Source organism: Pithys albifrons, chromosome 21 (genome assembly GCF_047495875.1).
Source record: "Pithys albifrons albifrons isolate INPA30051 chromosome 21, PitAlb_v1, whole genome shotgun sequence".
Taxonomy (NCBI): Eukaryota; Metazoa; Chordata; class Aves; order Passeriformes; family Thamnophilidae; genus Pithys; species Pithys albifrons.
In genome coordinates, this window is record NC_092478.1 from 1,335,001 (window position 1) to 1,359,994 (window position 24,994).

The 24,994-nt window shown below is 46.3% G+C and overlaps 1 protein-coding gene across 2 annotated transcripts in view; it reads left to right on the forward strand.

The window, feature by feature from the left end:
* The first annotated feature begins 1,368 nt into the window (after nucleotides 1-1,368).
* The window catches only part of EFCAB5 (EF-hand calcium binding domain 5), a 31,087-nt gene continuing 7,461 nt past the window's right edge, over nucleotides 1,369-24,994 (forward strand). Inside the window, exons 1-10 of one of the 2 annotated variants that reach the window (XM_071575278.1) lie at nucleotides 1,369-1,458; nucleotides 4,423-4,997; nucleotides 8,986-9,142; nucleotides 9,965-10,028; nucleotides 11,302-11,372; nucleotides 14,772-14,927; nucleotides 19,423-19,522; nucleotides 20,233-20,757; nucleotides 21,798-22,012; nucleotides 23,192-23,348. In XM_071575278.1, the coding sequence (XP_071431379.1) occupies nucleotides 4,432-4,997; nucleotides 8,986-9,142; nucleotides 9,965-10,028; nucleotides 11,302-11,372; nucleotides 14,772-14,927; nucleotides 19,423-19,522; nucleotides 20,233-20,757; nucleotides 21,798-22,012; nucleotides 23,192-23,348 (2,011 nt within the window). In that variant the 5' untranslated portion in view covers nucleotides 1,369-1,458; nucleotides 4,423-4,431. The remainder of the gene's footprint in view (nucleotides 1,459-4,422; nucleotides 4,998-8,985; nucleotides 9,143-9,964; nucleotides 10,029-11,301; nucleotides 11,373-14,771; nucleotides 14,928-19,422; nucleotides 19,523-20,232; nucleotides 20,758-21,797; nucleotides 22,013-23,191; nucleotides 23,349-24,994) is intronic. The other variant, XM_071575279.1, reaches the window with a different exon arrangement.

The window sequence follows — 24,994 nt, forward strand, 5'->3', positions numbered from 1 at the left end:
CTCCAGGAAAACAAAAATAGAGTCATTCTGATCCCTCCTTCCAAGTTCTATTTGTATACCCTTGTTTGGGAGTTGAAAAAAAATCACTTTTAGAAAAGGGAGAGTATCTTTTTAATTTGTTTCATACTGAAAAAGTTTTGTAAGTTAATCATAATAGCAACAGAACTCTGAATTGCAAAGGGGGAAAGCAAAGCACACCTGGGAGAAGAGATAACGGGAATTAATCATGTGCAAACTGCTTTGAGGAAAAAGTGCACAATCCAGTTTAAAGCCTCATTTTAAATTAGTCCTGTGCACTAATTTTCTGCTTCATTTTGTTAACATAATTGATGCTAGACTTCAATACATCTTGGAAATGCACTGCATTTCCTTCTGATACATTTTTCCAAATAAATAGCAAAGAAATGGTAATTTATTACAGTGTGTTTTTCACATGAAAGTTGACCTGTATTTCAAGGTTTCTGCCAAGTTGTCCTATGAAATGGAGCCCAATACTGTGTAGAGGGCAGGTCCCCTGCAGCTGTTCAGTGACAGGGACTGCAGATAAAGTCACAATTCAGTTTTCCTGCAGGTAGGAAATCCAAAGATTATGCCACTTCCAGTACAAACCACAAATGGAAAGCAGCATTAGATAAACGTTGTTTGCTGGCAGAAATTGCTGTGAATTTCTCAGCTGGAAGTCCTGCCTGGCCCAAGGAAACCCCTGCAGAGACACCTGATTTACATTGGAGTAAATGAGTGCAGGGTGGCTTAGAGGTGTCTTTGTCTTTTCCCTTCTTCTTTCGTTGTATTGCTTATTGTTCCTCAAAGAATACAGAAATTATGCAAGGGCTGAATGAGGTTCCTTTAGAGGCAGGTTCAAAGGCAGCCCAGCAGAATGGCACTGAGCACTCCCCTTGGGTGCCTTTCCTGCAGGGCTCCAGAGCAGCTCCATCCCTCAGAGCCTGGAGTGTTCCAGTTGGGTTTGTAGTGTCTCTTTATGTCCCAGGTTCTCACACCTGGTTAGCACAGCCCCCCTCAGCTGGTGATGGGCTTGTGGCAGTTCTGCCCTTCATGACCCTTGGCCCTGAGGGTGATCCTGTCACTGGGGACCTGCAGGTTCTCTGCCTGTGCCCTCAGCGTTGCCTGTTGCTATTCACGGTCCTTTTCTGATTTTATTTTCAGTCCCGTGCTGCAGTGAGCTCAGTTCAGCACAGCAGAGTCTGGGGGGCTGTGCCAAAGCCAAAAGCCAACCTGCAGCAATTCTGATTGGGGAAAGACACAGCAGCCTTTGGGATTATTGCTTAGCAACTGCAAACACACCGAGGAGTGGGACTCACAGCCAGGCTGAGAAATCCCTCAGGCACTTCCAGATTTTTAATGCCTGGGAACAGATGGGCATGTACTGAATTCCTGTTGATTTGCAAAGCCACTTTGAATGCAGGAGGAATAAGATCTATTTTGATACCTGCTCCAAAGGTAAGGAAAACTGTTCTTCAAAGCTTCAGAAAGCAAAAGTGGTTTTAAATTTTAATGGTACTAGAAAGACCATGTGTGAAAGGGGTATTGGGCTCCTTGTGATTGATGAGACAAACATGCTCCATGGAACATTAGAGTGACAGAGGGCCAATGAGATGTTTTTGGAAAGATTTTGTAACTCCTATTTACCTAAATATTTACCTAAACAAACTTCAGTCTTTCCTGGCCCTATCCCACCCATCAAAATTCCCCAACAGAATAACAATGAAACTGTAAGAAGCTTATTTATGAGCAGATTTGGGTTTTGTACAGAAAGCACAGAGACAATCTTCTTGTACCTGCAGGAATCTTTTTGTACCTGCAGGGATTCCAGCAAGAATATTTTCTCACAGACAAGGAGCCAGGAAAGTGGCATCCTACTAAATAATGGAAAGCTTATCTTGCCTTCAGCTTGAACAAAGGCTTACAGGAAACTTTATATGACATTTCCAAGTTCCTGAGTGTTTCTAAAGCTTTTATCTGGGCTCCATGCTTGCTGTTATTTGGGCTCATTTGGGAATGCCACAGGCCATGAGAGCTCTCTGTATTGTTATAGAATCCCAGACTCATTGACTGATTAAGATTGGAAAAGATCTCTGAGATCATCAGGTTCGACTTGTGACCAAACACCACCTTGTCCCCCAGCACTGAGTGCCTTGTCCAGTCCTTCCCTGGACACCTCCAGGGCTGGGCACTCCAAACCTCCCTGGGCAGCCCCTGCCAGTGCCTGCCCACCCTTTCAGTAAAGAAAATTTCCCTTATGGGCCAAATTCTCAACTAATGTAAATCAGCACTGAGGTTCATGAGCCAGTGGTGTCTTACCCAAGCTGGAGGTGTGTGCCTGTAATCCTCAACAAATTCCAAGTTTCAGGCCCTGATTCTTTGTTGTTTATTTGAACAGTTCTGCAGTGTTTGTGTGTTCTTCCATACCCTCTCAGTCTGCTCCATCTGTACTGTGTTAAAGCAGTGGGAAGAGTCCCCCATGCTCTGCTTCCATTCCTGCACTCATGGGAATGCCCTGCAAGTAAGAGGGAACAGTTGCCCTGGTTGTTTTATGTTTTGTTTAGTTCAGAGACAGAGAGATACTTTATAAACATTAACTAATCCTCAGACCCATCCTAACAAAAGGTTGAGAGCAGTGTAGAGAATGCATTCATCATCTCTCAGAATCAGCCACCTCATGAAGCAGAGCCCAGTTGTCACTTTAACACTGCACAGAAACTGCAGAGTTTTGTAAAGGAGGTTTGAAAAATGAGTATTTGAAACTGCAAGAACAGTTTATTTTGGCACAACAAAACCAGCTGATTTGGAATGTGAGCAGAACATTTGGTTAACACCCCACTCTGAACCAAGGAAATCTGGTTTCACAGCTCAAAGACACTCACCTAAGCAAGGAACAATTGCACAGGGTGGACAGGTTGCCCTTTCTACCACTGTAAATTCAGACTCCTTTACAGCTCATGTCCTTTGGTGGCAAAACCAGCTGCCAACTTAAAACCCTGTGTGTGGGTCAGGCAGGCAGCTTGAGCCATCAATCCAAACCATTCCCTGGCGGGGAATCATCTTTGAAAACAAATTACCAGAAGACACCAACAAGCTCAGGGAGAAACCAGGCCTAGAAATGCGATGCTGTGGAGCTTCCCACCTCTCCAGGCTGTGTTTGCACTCCAACAGTGCTAATGAACCAGAAGGCCAACACATCAGTAACTACACTGGTGTGCCAGGAGGGCTGTGGATCACATTTATGCATTTCCTGGAAGGCTGAACTCACTTCACAACAGCTACAAATGCTGCAACAGGAAGAGCAATTCATACCAAAAGCAGGAAAACTGCTGTGGGTACTGAGAGGCCTCAGTGAAGAGCACTTTGAATAAAAACTTGAAAAGGGTAATGTGGCAGCAAGTTCAGAGTGGAGTTTCATCTTAAATTTGGAAAGGTGTTAAACTATTTATTGATCTCACCCTTCCTTGCTGTTGTTCAGCACTGGGCTGGGGTTGATTTTTCATCCTTTGAATGGAGTCGTGGCCACCCTTCTGCTCCACTCTGTGAGTAACCCCACTGCAGATACAGACAGTTCTGCCTGGAGACATTCAGGGTTAGTTTGAACTGTGCCTTGACAGCAGCTCAGTTTCCTCCTGGTATTTCACAGAAAGGACATTTTGAGAACACCAAAGTTCATGTAATTGCAAAGGGAGAGGTCTCTTTTGCAGAATAATCTACAGCGTTACGAGCTTGCAAACAACTTCGTTACAGAGTTCATGGCAGAGAGTTTCCCTTTCTGTGGGAGCTCTGCTGCCCCACACACCTCTGTCCTTGGTACCTTAACGAAATGTCCAGAGGGAAAACCAGCTGCCAAGGCTGAAGTCGAGTGGCTTGTGGGAGCAGCTTCCTCGCTGTTCTGCACAGCTGCAGAAATGCTGGAGCAGAGGCAGCGTGTGCAGGAATCTGCTCCTGGGGATCTGACATTTCCATTGTTGCTTCCTTTGTCTCACATCCACTGCATTTCCTGGAGGCAGGGAATGGACCCAAACAGCAATAATGGTACTGGGGTAAGAGGATTCCACTGGCTGGAACTGGGGAACCATTTCTGAGCACTGCTCACCTCCTGGTTTCTGAGGCTCTAAGTGACCTGCAATTAATCACCCCCCTTCTGTGTCTCAGTTTCTTGTCTCCTAAGAAAGGAACACACTTCGTTAGTTGTTCTGTCTCCAAGGGCTGTTGTGATACATAATTAATCTTTATAAATCATTTACTGATCTTTGAAGTAAAGGGGCTGTATTTATTTAAGAGTACAAAGCAGCAGTAACAGAATAAAAAAGGAACATAGAAAAAATATTAGTTAATTCCTAACAATAGACTTTCTTCCTGTGTCACCTGTTAGGGCACTGCATGTTATAACGAGCTGCTGTTTTCTCTGTGTCACAGGATTGAGCTATGGCTGCTCACCCAGAAGAATCAGCCCAACCTGCAGGTCCCCAATCTCCCCAACTTGGATGTGAGGATGGAGCTGCCACAGACATGGGGAGCAGTCAGGGGAATGATGGGCTGCCAAGTCTCAGTAATTACACTGCGTGGAAAGAGTGCTTTTATGAAAAGGTGCAACAGAGGTGTCTGAGTCTGCAGGACACAAAGGTGGGCATGATTGGAGCACAAAAGGCAGAGGAAGAAAAGGTAGAGAAGAGAAAGCCCTCGGACTGGCTGGCCAGAGACTGGTACTGTGAGGAGCGACAGACACTCGACACTCGCATCTATTTACTTGACAAACTCCTCCCCACACTAATCCCAGGAGTAGAAAATCTGTTAATGGAAGTGGAAAGAAAGCACGTGCTGGTATCAGACAAAGAACCAACCACATTCGACCCCATTAATTATCTTGGCGAGTATCTGATGAGACACAACCCCCTGTACAGTGTTCCTGCAAAGCCAGGCCCCTACGTGAGAGGAATGAAGGAGGTGGCAGAGGAGCTCAGAGCTCTGGTGCAGGGGACAACGTCAGAGAGGTGAGAGTGGGGCAGTGGGGCTGGTCACAGGGCCAGAGCAGGGGCTTGGTCTCTGTGTTACAGCAGGAATGGGGTCACTGCAGCCTGGCTGGGGCAGTGGGGATGGTCACAGGGCCAGAGCTGGGGCTTGGTCTCTGTGTTACAGCAGGAATGGGGTCACTGCAGCCTGGCTGGTGTCAAACCAAACCCACCCTGGGGAGTGCAGGGCCAGGGAGGGCATTTGGCTCCCATGAAAACTGGAGGAGCAGGACAAATGCCAGAACACGTCACACAAAACCAAACACTAGTTGTTCTTGTTTAAGGCAATATTCTGCCCTTCACAAGTATATAATTCCCCCTTAGACTCCATCTTAATTACATTTGTGCAATGCAAACTCCCTCCAAACCAGTCTGGTGACAGCAGTTCTTTGGACAGGTGTTGCTATCAAAGGTCTGGTGACTCTTTAGATCATTTCTTCTCTATTCTTCCAAACATAATAAAAATATAACCTTTCCTTCCTCCTTCAGGATATTTCTTGTGACAAAATCAACAACGACCTTGTCCTGACCCATTGTAGAAACTCCTTCTCCTGTGATTTTTACTTAGGCTTTCCTTTCAGATTCTATTTTCCCCTTTAAAGTAGAAACTGTTCTGTATTTTATTCTGTTGCTTATTTCTAGGCTGCTTTCTTTAGTATAATATTTAATGAATGTTGGGAGGCTCCAGGGCACCTTACAATGTGCTCAGCTTAGAATATGAGAGCATTAGATGAACAATAATGCTTTATTTTCATTGCTCTATTCAGAAAAATATAGAAGTGAACTTTGAGTTTATGGGTGATCCAGAGGTGATTGTGGTTGATGTCAGAATTACTCATTCACTACTAGATCACTTCATTCCCTATCTGTGTTTGTAATAATGACTTCTGTTTGAATGACTGACTCTTTATTTGCATAAATACCACATAGAGCTTGAAAATTGGTTTCAGGCTTTCAGTGTCAGGAATTAGGGAAGTAAAATGTTGACGTGTCTTGTGCATAAAGCCTAAATGAAGATAATTGAAATTCCCAGCATTATAATGTATAAAAGGATGTGTTAAATCTCTCTCTGCTGCTCTGAGCTTCTCCTCCATTTCCATTCCACACAGGGTTGCAGATCATAGGAACGTGCCAGGTGTGAGTACAATAAAGGAGTGTGAGAAGTGAATCTCATACAGTCACCTCCTTTTTCCTCACAGATAAAAATAATTTTAACTGCCCCATTGTGATCAGTGTGCAAGAGCTCAGCTTTTGGCTCTTCTTCACAGGCAGAGCTGGTAAAAGAACTTCAGTTTTATTTTCTAGTTTTTAAGTGTTGATCCACTGAACAAATGAGCTGGGCAAACATCTCTTTCAGTGAGTTTTCACCCCAGCACAGACTGTTTGGGGGATGTGTAGGATTCCAGCCTTGCTTTGCTTTAGGACTGTGTGTCACTTGTATTGCTTCACAGAGGGACACCTGGATACAGGACATTCACAACCATATCTCAGGTTTATTTTGCAAAGGGAATGGAATTAAAATACATCAAAATTCCTGGAGTTTTGGGTTGGGTTTTGGTTTGGTTTTGTCTTGTGGTTTTTTTCCCTGCTAAAATCCTCTTGGCTTTCATTGTGAATCAGAGCTTATTTCTGGAGAGGACAGATCTTCCTGTAGAATGCAAAGTGTTGGCTGCCCATGACCTGTCACCTTGACCTTGGCTCTTAAGCCCATGTTTACATTTGGAGACAGGTCCTCAATTTGCAGCTCTCAGAGCTGATGCAAAGGAAGTGACTATCAAGACTTGTAGAAATGAATATCTCCACTGACAGCATTGCCATGGGGGTTTCTGTGCTCTCAGCCTGGAGGAGGTTTTGCATCTCCACTGTAGTAGTACCAGGGGATTTGCATTCCCAGCAGCTCAGGATTTACATATTTTTGATGGCTGTATTGTGGGATTTGCAGGGGATTCCTGAATCAGTCACACAGAGGATTTCACCAACACCAATCCAGCACTGAGACTCCTCAGGGATCTCTGGCAGGAAGTGTGGCAAGGGCAGTGCCAGTCTGCACTCCACAGCTCCCACACAAGCACCAGGAAGTGAGGAATGAAATTCTGGCCCAAGTGGAGCTCCTGGAAGCCTTGGCATTGCCTTCAGGAAAGGCAGGATTCACCACAGGTTCCCATTGAATGCTTACCCATCCTCAGGGAGCTCTCTTGGGCCTCCTCCAGTTTCCCCTTAATTGCCACCTGACTGGGAGTCAAGGCTTGCAGGAGAACAGATGGGACAAATTCCTTATCCACACGGACTGATAGCTGAAACAGAGGAGTTCTTGTACAGGGCCGTGGCCCTCCAGGCTGAGTCAGTGTCCTGTGTGGGAGGCAGGCAGCTCTTTCCTGAGGAGACAGGTTTGGTTCTGCAGGGAGAAGTCACCTCACTGCCACCTCATCTTGTCTGGCAGTGTCTGATGTGGAACAGCTCTCCTTGCAAAGCTGCCTGTGCTGGTGCCCCTGTTTGGCTGTTCCTGTCTCAGGGAAACCTCCTGTCCCACCCAGGGGCTCCAGACAGAGGATTCAGCTGCCCAGGGGGTTAGAACACATGGCTTGTGCTGGGCACTGCCCAGAGGAACCAGCAGAGCCCCTTGGCAGCCCCGGGCACAGCCCTCACTCTGCTCAGCTTGCAGACAGCTCTGGGGCAGGGCCTGCAGCCACACACAGCCTGTGTTCTCTCTCTGTCTGCAGCACACCCTGGAGAAGAATCTGTCAGTCCATTTAGGTTGGTACCTGCTGCATTCCTCCTCTTTGCTGGCTCTGGGAAAGGGTCAGAAGAGGGGAAATTATTTTCCTCCTCCCCTGGTATCAGAGTGCTGGAGGCTGAGCTGCCTCAGCAGGACTCGAGCAGTGCCCACCACTGACTGAGGCACCCAGAGAGTCATTAAGAAACCTCTGTGATAAATGGCCATGAAGAACAAGTACCTGGTGATAAAACTGACTGTTGATCAAAGAGTATTGCTGTGACATGTAAAACAGGTTCATTACAGAAAACACTGATGGGTTGTAACTTCCAGGATGACCCCAGAGCAGCAGAAGAGAGCAGAGACAGGATCAGCCCATTCACAGCATGTGAAACGGGGAAGAAAGAAGCAGGAATTAGCAGTTCAAATAGAGGGTTTGGAGTTCTCAGGTACAAAAGAGGAGCAATTCCCCTTTCTCTGAGTGGCTGCAGAGGCTGTGAAGGCCATGAGGGTGAGCAGCTGCCTCAGTGCAGAGATTCCAGCAGCCTCCAGGAGCAGGAGCTGTTCTCCCCTTTGGCTTTAAGCATTTTGACCTTCCTAAAGGCTTTTTCCCCATTTCATAAATTACCAAAGTCAAAATCATAGCAGATGAGTTCTGCAGGATCAATTTTATTCAGTCCTTTCGTCCTGTGAAATAGAGGATTGGGAATAACATGGCTGGGTGATTGGAGAAGGAGGGAAACAAAAGGAGGAAGAAAGGGAGTTACTTTGGCCAAGCCTGCAAACTCTGTGTGTTCCAAATGCTGGAGGGGTTGGGGTGCTCTCCGTGTCCCAAGGCAGTGAGGGCTCTGTTGTGTGGGGCTGCTTCAGAAATCTCACTGAACATTGTTCTTTGCCAGGGAAGTGCTTGGTGAAAAGGTGCTCAGGCTTGGAGACAAAGGAGACTGATGCAATTTTGTTGGTAAATCAAGTGTAGCAAAATTATGCACCTGTCTTCTTGCTAAAATTGAAAGGGAATTGAAGGACATCTACACAATAAATGGTGAATGCCATTATAAATGTGAAGGTAAAATTTATCACTCTTGAAATTACACAAAATAGAAGAGCTGCACAGATGATTTTGCATTCAACATCTACCACATGGAAAGAATTTCAGTGAAAAGTTGCTTCCTTTCCTTTTGTTCTTCAGGGTAGGTTTAATCAATCTAAGTGTGTTTATGATTATATCTTTCTAATCCACATTCCCATGTCTTACAGGCTTGTCAGGATGAAGGCTGAGGCAAAGAGCCAACGTGAGGCCAGGGAGGAGATGGAGAAACTGAAGGCTCAGGAGAGAGAGAGGAGAAAGGAGGCACTGGCAGCTCTGTTGAGAGGGTGGACTGTGGATGGCAGTGACAGGATTCCTGGGGCACTGGTAACTGGGGAATGGGCAGGGCAGGGGCAGGGCAGGGGCAGGGACAAGGGCAGGGGCAGGGCAGGGCAGGAGCAGGGCAAGGACAAGGGCAGGGGCAGGGACAGGGACAAGGACAAGGGCAGGGGCAGGGACAGGGACAGGGGCAGGGGTATGGACAGGGACAGGGACAGGGACAGGGACAGGGACAGGGCAGGGGCAGGGGCAGGGGCAGGAGCAGGAGCAGGGCAAGGACAAGGGCAGGGACAGGGACAGGGGCAGGGCAGGGACAGGGGCAGGGACAGGGACAGGGGCAGGGACAGGGACAGGGACAGGGACAGGGCAAGGACAAGGGCAGGGACAGGGACAGGGGCAGGGCAGGGACAGGGGCAGGGGCGGAGCAAGGACAAGGGCAGGGACAGGGGCAGGGGCAGGGGCAGGGCAAGGACAAGGGCAGGGGCAGGGACAGGGACAGGGACAGGGACAGGGGCAGGGACAGGGACAAGGGCAGGGGCAGGGACAGGGGTAGGGACAGGGACAGGGACAGGGACAGGGACAGGGGCAGGGGCAGAGGCAGGGGCAGGGGCAGGGGTAGGGACAGGGACAGGGGCAGGGACAGGGGCAGGGACAGGGGCAGGGGCAGGGGTAGGGGTAGGGGCAAGGGCAGGGGCAGGGACAGGGACAGGGCTTTGTCTGCCTCAGGCTCCCCAGGCCCTGGTTCCCCACCAGTCTCACCTGTGTGTAACACCCATGGCTGGCCCACATGTCTGATTATTCAGGGGGATTTCTTTTAGTGATTGCTCACTGCTGTCTGCATGACACAGGCCTTTGACTATTGATTTGCAGGTTCAGAGTGCCCTGAGGTCTTTTCCAGATGTCACTGATTCTGTCCCTGAAAATGTGAGGAAAGGTGAGTTTCTGATGTGTCTTCCTTAGTTTTATTGCCATGATCTGAATTCTCATGTGATCTGTGGGCAAATGGCAAATGGATTTGATAACAGAGGGAGAATCTCTAGGGGTAATTACATAAGGACATGAGCCACAACTCTTCAGCCAGATTGGAAAGAGACTCAGCCACCATGTCATTCATGAATATCAGCTTGGAAAGTATGGAAAAAAATCTTTCAGGGAGTTAGAAAGATTCAGGCCCTTTCCACTTCCATCCTTCATTAGCCAGACATTGCCATGTGCTTATCCCTGTCTTTAGGAGTCACTGCCCCAACCTCCTCCTTCCCTGCCCATCAGACACTGCCAGTCTCATGGCAGGTCTGGGACACACTGGGAGCTGTGGGGCAAAGGCAGGACCCACAGAGCCCCTGTGCCCCTGCTGGGCTGTGGGTCCCAGAGCAAACAGAGCTGGCACAGGAGGTTCTGGAGGAACTGCCTGCCCACGTTTGCTCTCCAGAGGTCAGAGGTGCTCCCTGTTTCACTAACAGTGTGGCTTCATTTCTTAATTTATTTCATCTAATAGCATTCAATATACATTAAAGGAACATTAAGCTCTGTTTATAGTTTAACAAAGCTAATGTACAGTTTAGGAATGTCTTAACCAACAGGAGATAAATGCACTCTCTGGTGAATTTTCTCATTACTCCTGATATATTGCAGAAGAAAGACCAGAGAAACGATGCCAAGAGAAACAGAATGTCTGTGCTCAAAGACCTCATTCAGAAATCTGTGGAGATGTTTGATTTCTTTTCTCAGTCCCATTACAGCAGCTCAGAGGCTGACCCAAACATACTTTTGAATATCATCAGTAAAAATATTCCCACAGATATTCTTGAGAAAATTACTATGATTTTCAGATTCCAGTTTTGCAAAGCAGAGTCCATGTCCCCAGAGTTCTAAGGCAGTTTGAGCTGTTTGTTAAATCAAAATTCATTTCCTCCCTCACATAATTAGTTTTAAGTACCGTTAAAATCATTGCAATTTGCACCAACTTATGTCAAGAATAAATATGACTCTCAATTCTGAATAGCTAAATGCAGATTCTCATCAGAGGAATATGTAAGAAGCAGATTTAGATGGTCTCTGTACAGTCAGATGCTCCAGCTACTGTGTGATAACCTCAAATAAACGTTATCCAACATGAGAAAGTCAATGTGACAGCACAGTGTGCAAACATGTGTTCAATATGCAAAATCTGCTGCTTTCTAAACCAAAATACCTTCATTTTTTACCAGCAATCCAGGACAGAAAGCTGGAAATCTTAAACACCTTGGAGAAAACAGGAAGCCTGGATGAGTTCACAGAGGTGAGAAATGAAATAAGAGCATGTGGTTCAGAATGGGATGTTTCTCACAGTGTTTCCCTGGGCACAGCCCAGAGGAGCAGGTGCAGGGCTGCCCTTCCCCAGGGACTGGTGTCTCAGGGCACTTCAGGTTCCATCTCCGTGTCCATCCTCTGCTGTTCCCATTCCCACCAGCAAGGAGGAGATGTTCTGCTTCCCCCAGAGCTGCAGCCTGGGCTGCTTCTCTGCAGAGGAGCTCTGGGGGCTGTGCTTTGCAGGCTATCCCTCCCAGCCCCTCTGAAATGCCAAAGCCCTGAGTGAGTCCCTGGGGGGCTCAGGCCTTGCCCTGCCTGCTCAGGGCAGGTTGGTGCCCCACTAGACCCACCAGCCCCAGGCAGTCAGTGCTGTTATTCCTGACTAGGGTCCATTAACCAGAGAAGAACCAAGCCATGATGAACTGGGATGAGCAGCTCTGCCATTTCTGCCCTGAACTATCACTGGCCTGAACTGTAACCAAACTCCAACAAGTGTCATAAATGTACATGAAGCATAACCAGGCAGTTTAACACTCAAAGGCTGTCACTGAGAAGCATCAGAAGTGTGGTTTTAACTCAGCAAAATCATAAATGTAGTTGGAAGTTTCACCCCATTACTCTGCTGTTCATCAAGTTGAAAACAACCAAATCAGTTCAAACTGTAACCATTGAAAGCCCTCCAGGCCAAGGCTTTGCCACCCATTTGTACCTGCAACAGAGCAGAATTTTATGGCTGGGTAATTAAACCTGTGAAAAGGGGTGTTTAGAACAGAAATAATGGCAGACCCTCATTGCAGCAGTGCTAGTGGGTGCTGTTATAATAACTAAAACCAGAGTATAAAGCAGCTGTGCAGAGACTAATGCCAAGCAACCATGTGTGATTTCTGTGCCTTCTTCCCTCTCAGGAGACTCACATGTTTGGTATTTTGCACAGAGATGCATTTTTATGATAACCTGTTGAGGGGTTTTTAAGCATGAAATGAGGAATTTTGAATTTAACCTCAGAATTACTGCATCTAATTAAGAAAGCCATTGTGGATAATGAGAGCCCAGAGAATTACTTGTGTCCCTGGGATGAAGCATCAATCCATAACCCCTCTGGTACATATTTATGAGCTCTGAATGAATTCATGCTCCATTAGCAGTAGAAAACTGTTTAAAATATATTTTGTGTACTCTTATTTTAACTCAATTAAAGATATGACAACAGAGATCAGAAGCACAGAAGACATGGATTGTCAGCCTGTCTGATTTACCAGCAACCTTCTCTCAGAATACATTCCCTGATGCTTTTTCCAGTCCAGTTTTAATGGGATGAAATGATGAGGCTTTCATCACTCCCCTTGGGAACTGTGCCATCATTAGGACAGGACTGTTGCTAATCCTCAGCTACAATTCACCTTTGTCCACCCCTTTGCATCATCCACCAAACCCAGACAGAGACAGGATCTTTCTCCACACTGGGCCAGGCCCTTCCCCATGTGCAAAGCACAGCTTTTAATGCACCTTAACATTAAATAGCACTTATTTTTTATTTTTTCAGTGCAGCTTTAGGCTACTTAAAGGGTGTTAGAAACTCAGGAGAGACCTCACACATTGTTGTTGGGTCTTGGTGTTTTTTTCAGACATGCAGAACAGTGGCTGTTGTATTTTTACACCCTTCAGGACAGGTTTGTGGGGTCTTTTATATTAAAGCATTTAAATCCCAGAGACCAGCCCCTAACAGTTTATTTGACAGGCTTTGTACCCTCTCACACACCCCCAGAGTCTGGCACAAAGCTATTGACACCAAGGGAAATACTCACGTTGCCTTTGCAGGGGCAGAATCGGGCCCTAAAGGTGAGATTATTTTCCATGATTGCGTGTGCCTGTCTCGATTCCTGGGGAGATCAGCAGGAACAAGCAGCAAACAGCCCTTGTTGTTGATGATAATGTGTCCACAAACTCCAGTGAGCTCTCTGGGAAGCAAGAAGGAGGCGTGCCAGCTGTCTTCAGAGAGGTGTCAAAATCCCTCAGTTAATACTAAATAAATGCGTGTTTATTGTTGTGCACAGGACCTCACACACGAGCTAAGAAAAGCCCAAGGCTCTGACAGTGCCTCCTGCCCACCTGGCACTTGTAAACAGCGCCCTGTGCTGCTGTTGGGCAGCAGTGCCAGTGCAGGAGCCTTTGGGTGTGTCCCCAGGATGGCATCCCAATAACAAGCTGCTTGTCCAAGCCGCCTCCCCCATCGGCCTCCTCCGCAGGGCTCCCCTGTCACAGGGGTTGGGTGTCACAGCTCTGGCCATGGCCCCAGATCTGCCACCTCCAACCCACAACCTCTCTCCTTCTGTGCTGACCCCCCCACTGTGCAGGAGTTCTGCTTCCCACCAGCCACCCCTCAGGCCACTGCATTTCTCTACTCTTCCTCTTTTCCACTTGTCCCATATATCTGGAAATTATGCAATATAGACATGAATAATTACAACACATCTTAATATTGCAGTTTGTTAATGCCTGTGAGGCATTTCAACAGGTCCAGGATGTCAGAGCCCTTATGTGAGGTATCCATACTCTAGAAATGGGATCATGGGAAATGTTCTGTGTTTTGGAAATTCCTCCTTTGAGCTGTATGTGCTCCCTCTTAGTGTGGCTGGCTCCAGAAACCTGCTGGAATAATTCAGCCCAGGCTTTGGGATTGTGGTTTGTTCTGATGGCCATTATTATTTATGTCATGCACACCACAGTTTTAGAACCATATTGCTTTTGCTCATAAAAGCCACATGGCTATAAATCCAAAGTGTTAAAGTGTCTCCAAGGCTGGAACTTCAAATAAATCTGCAGTCAGGAGTATTCCCAGTCTCAGAGGACTTAAGTGACAGCAGGTTCATTTTCAAAAGGATTTTTTGGTTTCTTTATTGTACCCAGACTGGTTCTCTAAACACTGACACTGTGAGCAATGCTCACTTTGTGGCATTTGAGAGCTGAGTGTCTGTCAGTTCTGCAAATCCAATGGCTCAAAATGCCTCCCTGGGAGTAAAGTCGAGAATACCAAATGCTGCAGAAAACGATGGAGAACTTAAACCCTGCCTGAGAAAACCCAGCTTAAGTCACAGCATTGCATGGGAGGGATCTGACCCAGCACCTCTGAACCACTGAGCATAACGAGGGACCTCTGGGCCAGGAAAGGACCTGCTGAGGATGCCCTTGTGCAGTGTCCCTGCCTTGTCAGGAGAATATTGTTTCTTCTGAAAGAAAGAACAGAGTAGGCACCAAGTCTGTGGTATGTTGGCAGATTAAACTACAAATTCCTAAATATTTCATGGCATGCAATAGATTTTTAGGAGTCCAAATTAGGTGAAAATGCTTGAAGAAAGCTAACCATGTACACTGTGCTTTCTCTCCACAGTTTGTCCTTTCCTACACGGAGCACGTTCCAAGTGACACATTCCAGGAAATCATGAAGTACCTCTGTCAGTGTGCTGAGGACTTCCAGGAAGCAGCAGAACGAGAGATGTGGAGGCAAAACTTTGCTGATCTCTTCCAAGCTTGTGACCAAGGAGGGGTAGGCAGAGCAGCTCAGTTTCAATGTGGGGATGCTTCCAGACTGGGGTTTTTCTGGGTCACCACTTGTTTTTTCTTCTTCTCAACTCCAGCTACTGTGCTTGTGCTCACTCACCAGTGTTTCAGAGAACAGCAGCTGCTGCATTGTCTTCCAGTTCATACTTTAGACACAGAAACATCCAATTGCCTATAATCTGGTGGCTAATTAGAAACTGAGTGACCTAATGAGATTACCTGCCCCCACAGCACGGCTCAGAAGGTTTGGGTGCTCATTTATCCACTCAGCCATGTTTCAGCAAAGGTAACCTGATGTGGATTGACCTTAACAAATGTGCCTATTACTTCAATTATAACATATATTGCATTCATTATGCTGCATAACTGTATAGATCTTTAAGGTTTCTATCAATAAATGTCATAGTTTAAATTTAAAAGGCAAAATAATCCACCTTTACAACCTCTCTGAGAACAGCACTGTGAACTTCAGCCACAGTTTATGGACAGGAAATTAAAATACAGTAAGTCAGTTACAGAACTGGAAATGGAACTCCAAAGCTGTAATTTGGCTTTCAGCAGCTCTAAACTCTGTCATCCTCTGAGCACACCTGCATCTCCATTAGAAAACAAACAGACAAAAAGCCAGACCTATGAGAAACCCAGTAAATAGTAGAAGCTGAAGAATCAATGGCATAAACTATTGCTAAGAACTTGGGCTTTGCCCCAGATGTGTGGCACTGGTTGGGAGGAGCCTCAGTTTGCCAGCTGGTGGCTGCCACAGAGCAAGCAGATGCCATAATCTTTAGTTCTCTTCCCTACATCAATTATATATTCCACCCAGCCCTCTAGTGATGCTTGCAGTGCCCACCCCGAGTGAACTGTGCTCTGCAATGTCATGCTAATAATGCCATTACCACCAAATAAAGGAATTGCAGAGCTCATGGTGTGTTTTAGAGAGTGGCAGGAGAGCTGCAGTGTCAGGCAGGAGGAAGGAAATGTACCTGCTTCCCAGCTAAAGACACTGCATTTCCCTGCTGCTCTTGTCAAGAAGGGCTGTGGTGGACCCTCCTGGCCACAGTAACACACACAGCCCAGTCCTGCCTTTGCCTTGTATTTTGGGTCCTTCTTTCCTTTCACCTTTCAATGTGACTGCCTTCCTGTTGTTTCTGTGGCAGGAATCACCACCTCCTGCTACTATTCCCAGTGCAATCTCAGAGGCAGAGCCCAAAATACTGACACAGCATGAGTGAGCAGCTCCCAGCACCAGCCCCATCTCTGCCCAGAGACCCTGCTCAGAGCAGAGCTGTGCTGAGGTGGCCTCGCTCTGCACACTGAGGTCACTGAAGTGTCCTGTGGCCACACAGTTCCTTTAAACCTGGCCTGGTTTCTTTTGTGTGACTCTTCTGTACCCACAGGGAGAGAGAGATGAAAATGCAAAGTAACCCACGGACTGCGACAGTTGAATGTGATCCCTCACCTGTAGAGCCCATTCTGCAGAGCACAGCAAAGCAGTTGTTTCAGTTCCTCATTTCCATTTGTTTGGCAGCAGGTGGTTATTCCAGTCTGAATGAGCTGCAATCAGGGCCAGGGAGCTGAGAAAGCAGCATTTAAATTGCAGTCAAATTAGAAGGTATCCACGTGTTCATTATTCTGATTTCAAATGAATGCATCCAGGATGGCAGCTCAGCAAGGACAGCCTGGACCATCCACTGAGGCAGAAACTTCCCCAGACAATCCCACGTGCAGTTGGGTCACTGCTGGGATGCCCCAAAAGGCAATGGCTCTGTGAATTTTAAGCTTATTGTACCTGTGCTGACTTGTATCAGGTATAGCTTCTCTTGTGTGACAGAATCTACAGTCATTTTCAGGGATGTTTTAAGCCCAGGATCTTTCAATGAAACTGAATTTAGTCAGAGATTAGTTTCCAAACTAATGAAGTTTGAGACACTCCTGATTACCCTTCTGGCAGCACAGCAACAACAAAGTCTGCTTTCTCATGACCTTTCCTGAGCCTCTGCTCTTCCCATCTTGCTCACTGACAGGCACATCACATTTCCAGAAAAACAATCAAGCAGTTCAGCACTGACCTATCCCTGATTAAATGGCAAGTCTGGTTTAGTCTGTGTTGCTGCAGGAATTACTCATAGGTCACAGAACGTTGCTGAAAACAACTGAGGATCATCACCTGCCAATATCTGGGTGACAAGAAAATGAGGCCAACGTGTTTCAACTCCCTGGGCACTGAAGCTGCCCCAGGTTTTGGGCAGCTGCACAAACACAGCTGTCCTGCTGCTGAGAGGGGAGGCTGCTCCTGTCCTGCCCACGGGGTGCAGGAGGGAGGGTGGATGGGCAGGACCTTCCATCGGCCTCCCCAGGCACACAGGAGGGGCAAAGAAGGGTCACCTTTGCTCATAAATTCAGGAACTCACAGCCAGCCCTGCTGGGGAGCAGCTTTCCCACTGCAGGGCTCCTCTCTGTAGAGCCTGTGGCGTGTTCCTCCCAGGGTGAGTTGTAAGGAAAAGTCTCCTGGAATAACAGGGGCCCATGGGAGAATGGCAAATCTGTAAAAGTTGTAAATGCTAAACCAAGGAAATATGCCCTAATTCATATTTGGCAATTTCTGTTTTCTATAAGGCTATTTTATCTATTTTAAACAATATACAAAACCAATTTGATACAAATCACAAAACATCTCTTCAAAAACCTGAATTATCTGAATCCTCCAAGTGTATTATTTTAATATGACAAAAAAGCACATCTGAATCCCAAGACAACATACTTATTTTCTTCTTACTAGTACTTCATTATGTTCTTTTTAATAAGGATAATTCCTTCATTGATTCCCCTTTTTCATAAAATAAAAATCTGCACTAGTGCTGCCAACTTCAAGGCAAGCAGCAGAGGATTGTGACAAGTAACAGCTGAGAAAATTTGAATAGAAAATTAAGTGTGTGTAATGGAAACACTGAATGGAAAGTCCAAATATTCCACAGTGGTCTGGTAACATCTTCAAAAACATGTTCTGTGCTTGCCTGGCCACTGAATGGATCAGAACCAGATCTGATAGATTCAGTTGAAAGACAAATAGCATGAAGAACTGTTTGCATGGGCTGTGCAAGGTTCCACTGTCAGGAAGATGAAGATACTGGGAATCAGGGCCTACATCTTGTAAGTTTAGGGACAGAATTCTCTTTGTTGTTCCAATCCCACTGATGGCTGAAATTCAACCCTAATTTCCAGCATTTTTTTACCAGCAAGAATTAAATTTACCAGAGCCTGAAACACTAAAACTGGACATTTCAGTTCTGGTCCCTTCTTTAGAACTGGCAATAAAGTCTCAGTTCCCTGCAGAGGAAGGTGCTGCAGTACCAGCAAATGTGATGTAATTGTTTAGTTCAGGATGAACTTCACCACTACATGACGTGGATCCCTCAGTTGTTTCCAGCTATTGGTGGCATCAGTTCCAGGTTTAGGTTATAAACAATGCAGTCATCTTGAGCTCATTTCTGGAAAAGACCAGCAAAGTTCTTCCTTTATTTCTTCAGCCTAAGGGCAGGTAAAGTTCACAAGGAATTAAAAGCCTGGTGAATTTTCCATTTTGCAGTTTTTAATCTAGGAACAAAATGTGAAAAGGAAATCAATAATTCAGTTGGAAAGCCACTCACTACAAATAATGAAGTTAAGTAAATCTCTTCCCTAATGAACTACTTTATTCCACTAACAAGAGGGAGATTACAAAGGTGGCAGGATTTAAATAATGACAACAGGAATTAATCATAAAATGGAAAACTTGCAATGGTTTAGATTTGCTTTGCTTTTGGAAGCCCACAATTTCCTGGTTGGAAATGACCCATTTCATGCCCTTTTCCTGGGTTTATCCTCTGTGTACTCTCACTCTGAGCAACAGGCACTCAACACACTCTGCACTCCTCTGCACTGGAGCTGCTGCTGCCTCTCACCTCTGTGGTCAAATGGCTATGAATTTTTAAAGGAAATTAGGGAGGTTGTCATAATAGCTCAGCCTTTTGGACTAATTGTGTTCCCAGGCAGCTGCCAATAGGTCTCACTTCAAAGGAGGTGGGGGGCACAAACCCAGCCTGAGCTGTGCAGTCACTGAGGGAACTCAGCACAGCCCATGAGATGGGAAAATTCTTCCTTGGTACTGTCAGGCAGTCAATGTGTGTCCTGAGAGTATGAAATGCTGGAGCTTTGATCTTTACACGAAGAGCCCCTTTGGCAGAACAGTTACAATTATCTCAGTGTAATTTGTCAAGGAAGTGCCTGCAAACTAATATGTGTGGGGAGTTCCTGCTCAGCCCAGAGAAGATTTTGCCTCTGTGAAATAATTCACTTCTCTGAAATTTGTAGGCATGTTCTGGTAATGGATACTTTTCAGTCACAGGTAATTCTCAGCTAATGGTGCCTTTGTAGAGCTGCAAATGTTGATGTAAGTCCCAAGAACCACATGAAAACCCAATAATTGTAATATTTTTGTCTAGATTGGTCTCTTGGATAGACAGAAAATACTGTACCTGCTGAGAGAGTTCTATGACAGAAGTGCCATGATTGACAGGAAGGAATTGTGCAACCCCAGAGAGTGTGAGTACATGGGATGTTCCAGCTGTGGTTGGAACACTGGGAGGTCACACGAGGGTGGATAGTTCATGTATCTGTATTATTGTAAGTGTTACCAGCAGTGAAGGGAACCCCAAAGAGGATCTAAATGAGTGCTGTGACCTACACAACAGAATTTGCAAACATGTTTTGGCAACAGTGGTGCAACGTTCAGAAATGCTTCAGCATCCAAGAGCTTTCCATCCTACAACATTCTGAAGAACTTTTGGAAAATAGGAGTAAAGAAAGACTTTTCCTGAAACAATTGTTCTTTCTTACTGGGTAATGTTAGAAGCTAATTTTGTGTTTGCACTAAACTATCTCCAGGTACATGAAAAGATAAAGAAAAAACAGGGGAATCATCTGCATGAAAGTAAAATAGTTTAAAGATATTGGACATGAATTAATTGCTATGATCAAATGCAGGGCAAATTACAGGTCTCCTTCTTAATATGGAGAATTATGAAACATTTATTTCAAAAGAAATGTCATTTAATAAACAGTAACAAGTGCAGTTCTCTGCAGGCAAAGGTATTCTGAAGTTTTGTGTTTCAGAGATGAGTGTTTGCAGAATGTACTTTCTGATAGTTCATATTTGCTTGGCAGTGCATTTTTTGTTTAAATTTTCTTGTGCTGTACTAGAGAATATAAAACCAATGCAAACTGTCACCTTGCCCATATTTTTTCTATTTTAGGGCCAATAATTGAGCTGCAAGAGATTGATCTTGCAGATTTATGGGGAGGCCCTGAGGGCCAAGCAGAGTGCAGTGATGCTGAAGTGAGCAGGGAAGGTGAGGATGGTGCTGGATTTGAAGCTGGTGACTTGGATGGAGACACCACACACAGAGAGAAACCCAGGTCCCAGGAGGACATCCAGCCTGAGAGGGAAGCTGAGCCTGGAAGTGTAGAGAGACAGGATGAAGCTTTCCCAGGATCAGCCTCTGCTGGACACAGTCTCAGCAGGGATGGAGAACCTGGACCTGAACAACAGGCAGAGGAAGAGGAATTCAGCCTGGGTAGAGAGCCTGAGACAGAACCAAAGGAGGAAGGAGACAGAGCTGTGTCAGACATGGATGTCACTGCTCCAGCAGCAGAGGCTGTGAAAGAAACCCCTGCAGGAACAGGGAGACTTTCCAGGCAGCTTGGCAGCCAGTTGGACCAACAGACGAGGTCAGAGACATGGCTGCAGCATGACAACCTTCTGCAGGACCAGGGTAAAGGTACTTTATCTTTTTCTATGTATATCTTTGGACATGTTTAACTATAGGATATTATTAATCTATTTCAAAACCATGGGAGTGATTTCTGAGCAGAGATGACTGTAAGCTTTGATACCTTCTCAGCATGGTGTTTTCTGCCAAGGTTTCAGAGCATGTTCCTCTCACAGGCCAGCAGGTGGGTCACTCTGCTGGTGATCTGTATTCAAGGCACTGAGCAGACACTTCAATTCAAGTAGGGACTTTGTGAAGCAGCAGCATTTTTATAATAAGGAGAAACTTTATGTTCTGTTTCACCTTAATATTACTGTAGCAAGACAGGCACTCGAGCACATTAAATCTAGAAATTACCTTAATAATTTTTAGTCTGTGATTACCCTTAGGGATATGTGGTATGAGATCACACAGCAGGAACCTTTTATTTTAATCTCTGACTGTGTTTCCATAGGATGATCATACCTCATGGTGTACAAAGGCCCTTGTTCTAGGAAGGCTGTGATCAGACAGCTTTTTAAACATCCCAGAAGGACCAATCTCCTTGCTAGTGCTCTGTGAACACTCCTGTGTCTCACAGTTTAGAACACTGCAGGAACTGGCTCTACCTTGCCCAAGCAATCCAGTGACAGACTTACTACACAAGGGGTTGTAAATGTGATGGTACAGCCCACTGGGACCTACAGCATTCTGTGGAAACTTCCAGTGTTATTCAGTCCCTGGACGTGCATCCTACGTTGTCTGGGACATGCAGTCCCTCAGTTTGGTCTCTGTCTCTGATGGCCCCTTGCCCAGTAACAGGAATTTCAGCTCACCTGTGTCAGAGGCTGCCCTGGCTGTACCTGGGCATCCACGCTAGGCTGGATTGAGGAGCTGCTATTAGAACATATAAACAGATTAAGGCCTGCACTCAGCGTGGAGTCAGCCTGCATCCAGCTGGAATTTCCTGGGATAGGAGTGCAGGCCTGAGGAGTGAGTTGGTGGCTGCCACGTGGCTGGCTCTGGGGTGGCCCTGGGCTTCCCGTGACACACTGTGCTTTCTGCTTCAGATCCAGGTCCCAGCAGGGCAGAGAGTCAGACCCATCAGGCTTCTGGAGCTCAGAGTTCCTCTGGTGCAAGCTGCCTCACCCTGCCACAGTTTGTACAGCTCATGGAGACCTTTGTTGGTCAGGACAGTTCTCTGCCTGCTGTGAAGAGCCTTGTTGCATTTATCAAAGAAGAGTACAAACAGACAGAAGAGGAAAAAATGGAACAACTAGAAAAGGTAAATATTGATAAGTCTTGCCAATCCCATGTCCAAACAAAATAAAGCAAATGCCTATGTACACTTACAAAGTCAGCTGTTGATCTCATGCTGGCAGAGCTCTCTGCTTGCAGCCTGCATCCTCTGTTTCTTCAGGAGAGCTTTAACCCCTTTGTTTTGATATGGGTGCTCCCTCCCTTGCCCTCAGCTCTGGAAGTGATGGCAGACTCATCCTGTAAGAGGCTGTCTGTCTGTCCTAGAGCTGGACTAACAGTGAGACAACAGTTGATAGTTAATTGTCAAAGAGCCCAAACATTCCATTCTGCTTATTCACTTCTATAATAGCCAAGAACCTGATCTCTGACCTACTGCACCAGCATGTACACAGGAGGTTGTGGATGTTTGGGGAGGAGTTTAAAGCAAGTGTCTTTGGGTTTGCTGTGTGCATGGCTGGATTAGAGCATGCACTTGCTTCTCTGTCTGCAAATTACACAGTGCTCTTGCCATGTGTTGAAAAAAACCATTCCTCTTCCTCATGCCCAGCATCAGGGTGCCCCAGCCACTTCAGGTCTGTTATGGGCTGGGTCTCTCTAGCTGTGTTATCCTCAGACCTCTTTCTGGTTTCCCTCCATGCTGCTGACCTAATTTGGATGAGAGATTGGATCTGATGGCTCTACAGTCCTCACTGAACACAGCACAGTGTTTGGCCTTCCAGAGACCTCCACTCCAGCCAGTTATCCCTCGATGCTGGGTTTAAAGGACAAATGGTACATGCATTTGCTTGTAGCCCACACACTTCAGGGCAGCACCAGCCAAATAACAGTGTACAGAAATAGGAACTGTCACATCTCTGGGTGTCACTGACAAGGCTGTGGTTAGTTCTTGCCAAGGAGACATTTGTATTCTGGGAAACTTGCATTTACCTGAGTTGCCCTCACCTGAAATCCAGCACAGGCCTCACTGGTTCACTGTGAAATAACTGCAGTGCTGATCCAGCCTGGTACACTGAACTGTCACCTGTGTTTAGTGTTTCCAAGTATCTCCCAGGTTTAATGACTCATCTCCAGGTCTGAGCAGTGTATGTACAGACTCAGCCTGGCCCTTGGGAACTGTGACTGGTGCAGCACTGCAGGCCCCACACTGTGCAGACACCCAGCCCAGTGACCAGGAGGGACCCACAACCCGCTGTTCCTGTTGCAGGTTCACCACATGTCCAAGGTGGCCCAACGGAAACTGCTTTTGGAGGAACTCTTTGCAAAGTGGGACACCAATGGACACGGGTTTCTGGACCTGGAAGAGGTGGATGCTGTTCTGAGCAGATTCCAGGGGGGCAAGCAAAAACAGGCCTTGATGAAGGGTAAGGAGACAGCTCTGCTCTGAGAGAACACAGGAGGCCTTCACCCATCCAGTGACAGTGCTGAGGAGGTTGCTGGCAAGCACCAGTTTGGTTGTGCAAGAAGTCATAAGCACACATGGCATGAGGTGCAGAGTGAACAGTTACCCACACCTATTATTAATGCACAGCTCCATCCCCTCCACCTGTGCAAGGCAGAGGAGTAGCCCAACCCTTTCATGACACTGGGATATGTTGGAAAAGTCTTTCAGCTGTAACATGCAATGTATGCATGTGATGTGGCAGTGAAAAAACACACGTAAAGCCTGAGGACATGTTTGTACTTTTAGTCTAGTCCATCTGTGTTATTTTAACTGGGCTTCCTGCAGGAATGCACCTCATAGTAATCCACACTGTCACACAGCTCTCATGAATTAACAGCTTCAAATCTCACTTCTCTGCTGGTTCATTTCTCTGAATAAACTTAGCAAATTTGGTCCTTGGCAAAACAGACTTGGGTCAGACAGAAGTGCTACAGGTTCACCTGAACCTGTCTGGCAGCCTCATACATATTAACAAGTGGGCACAAGGCGCTCTGAAATCCTGTATTAGCAATTAAGGCCATGTCTGTGTGTGTTTGGGTGGGGAGGACTGGTTTTTTCATCTCCATGCTCATCTTTATGCTGCTTGTTCTGCTGCAGATCACTAAAAGTGGCCTGTTTTGGCAACCCCCAAACCCTTTTCAGCTCCCTGGAGGCAGCTGGTGGGGTGGGGAGCACACTGACCTGTCGTGGCTGATCATCTCCAGCCTGCCCAGCCAGGACAGACTGGCATTTTACTGCTCTCTTGTATTCAAAGCCTGCCAGAACACACTGATAATATGGAAAGACATGGTCCCTTCTATACAGGGCTCACAAAATAAAGGACAAATACACAGAAAGAGAGCATAGCAAAATCAATACCACCACCTACCAGCAAAATAAAATTATTTCTAGCAGCTTCAATCTCATCTCTCAAAGATGTGGAACAAGCAGGTCTGGGGGAAGGGTTCACAGACATTGCACTTCTCCTGGATGGAAACAGAGTGAAGAATGACTAGAATGATTTGATTTTCCTTGTAAGTGAAAAGTGTAACATTACACACAATGGGAACAATAATTCATTATGCTGTGGCCCAGTAAGGAAGGAACTGATCATGCCAAATTCAACTCCATGTGTATTTATTTCTTCATTTCTTCTGCAAAGACAGGAGAAAGTGGAGGTGAAAATCCAAACTTTTTATAACATCAAAAATTTCTGCATCCTAGTTCTCTGTCACAAAATCAGAAATGAAATTAAAAAAGACTGAATAGATGATGGACTGGATAAGACAGCACTAACAGGGAGCTCCACCATCACTGGGGCCAGTTAGCACTTGCTACTTCTGCAACTAAAATCAGCGATAGTGATGATGGAATGGTTTGGGTTGGAAGGAACCTTTAAAGGTCATCTAGTCCAACCCCTGCCATGAGCAGGGACCCCTTCGGGTCCAACAGGATTTGCAGCCGGGATGCGGAAGGGATGATGGAGGCGTTAGCCAGGGAGATGCCGTGAATCCCGGGCTCCCGGAGCCGGGCAGAGCCGCCTGCCCCCTCCTCAGGCTGTACAAGAGCACCCCCATGAGCCCAGAG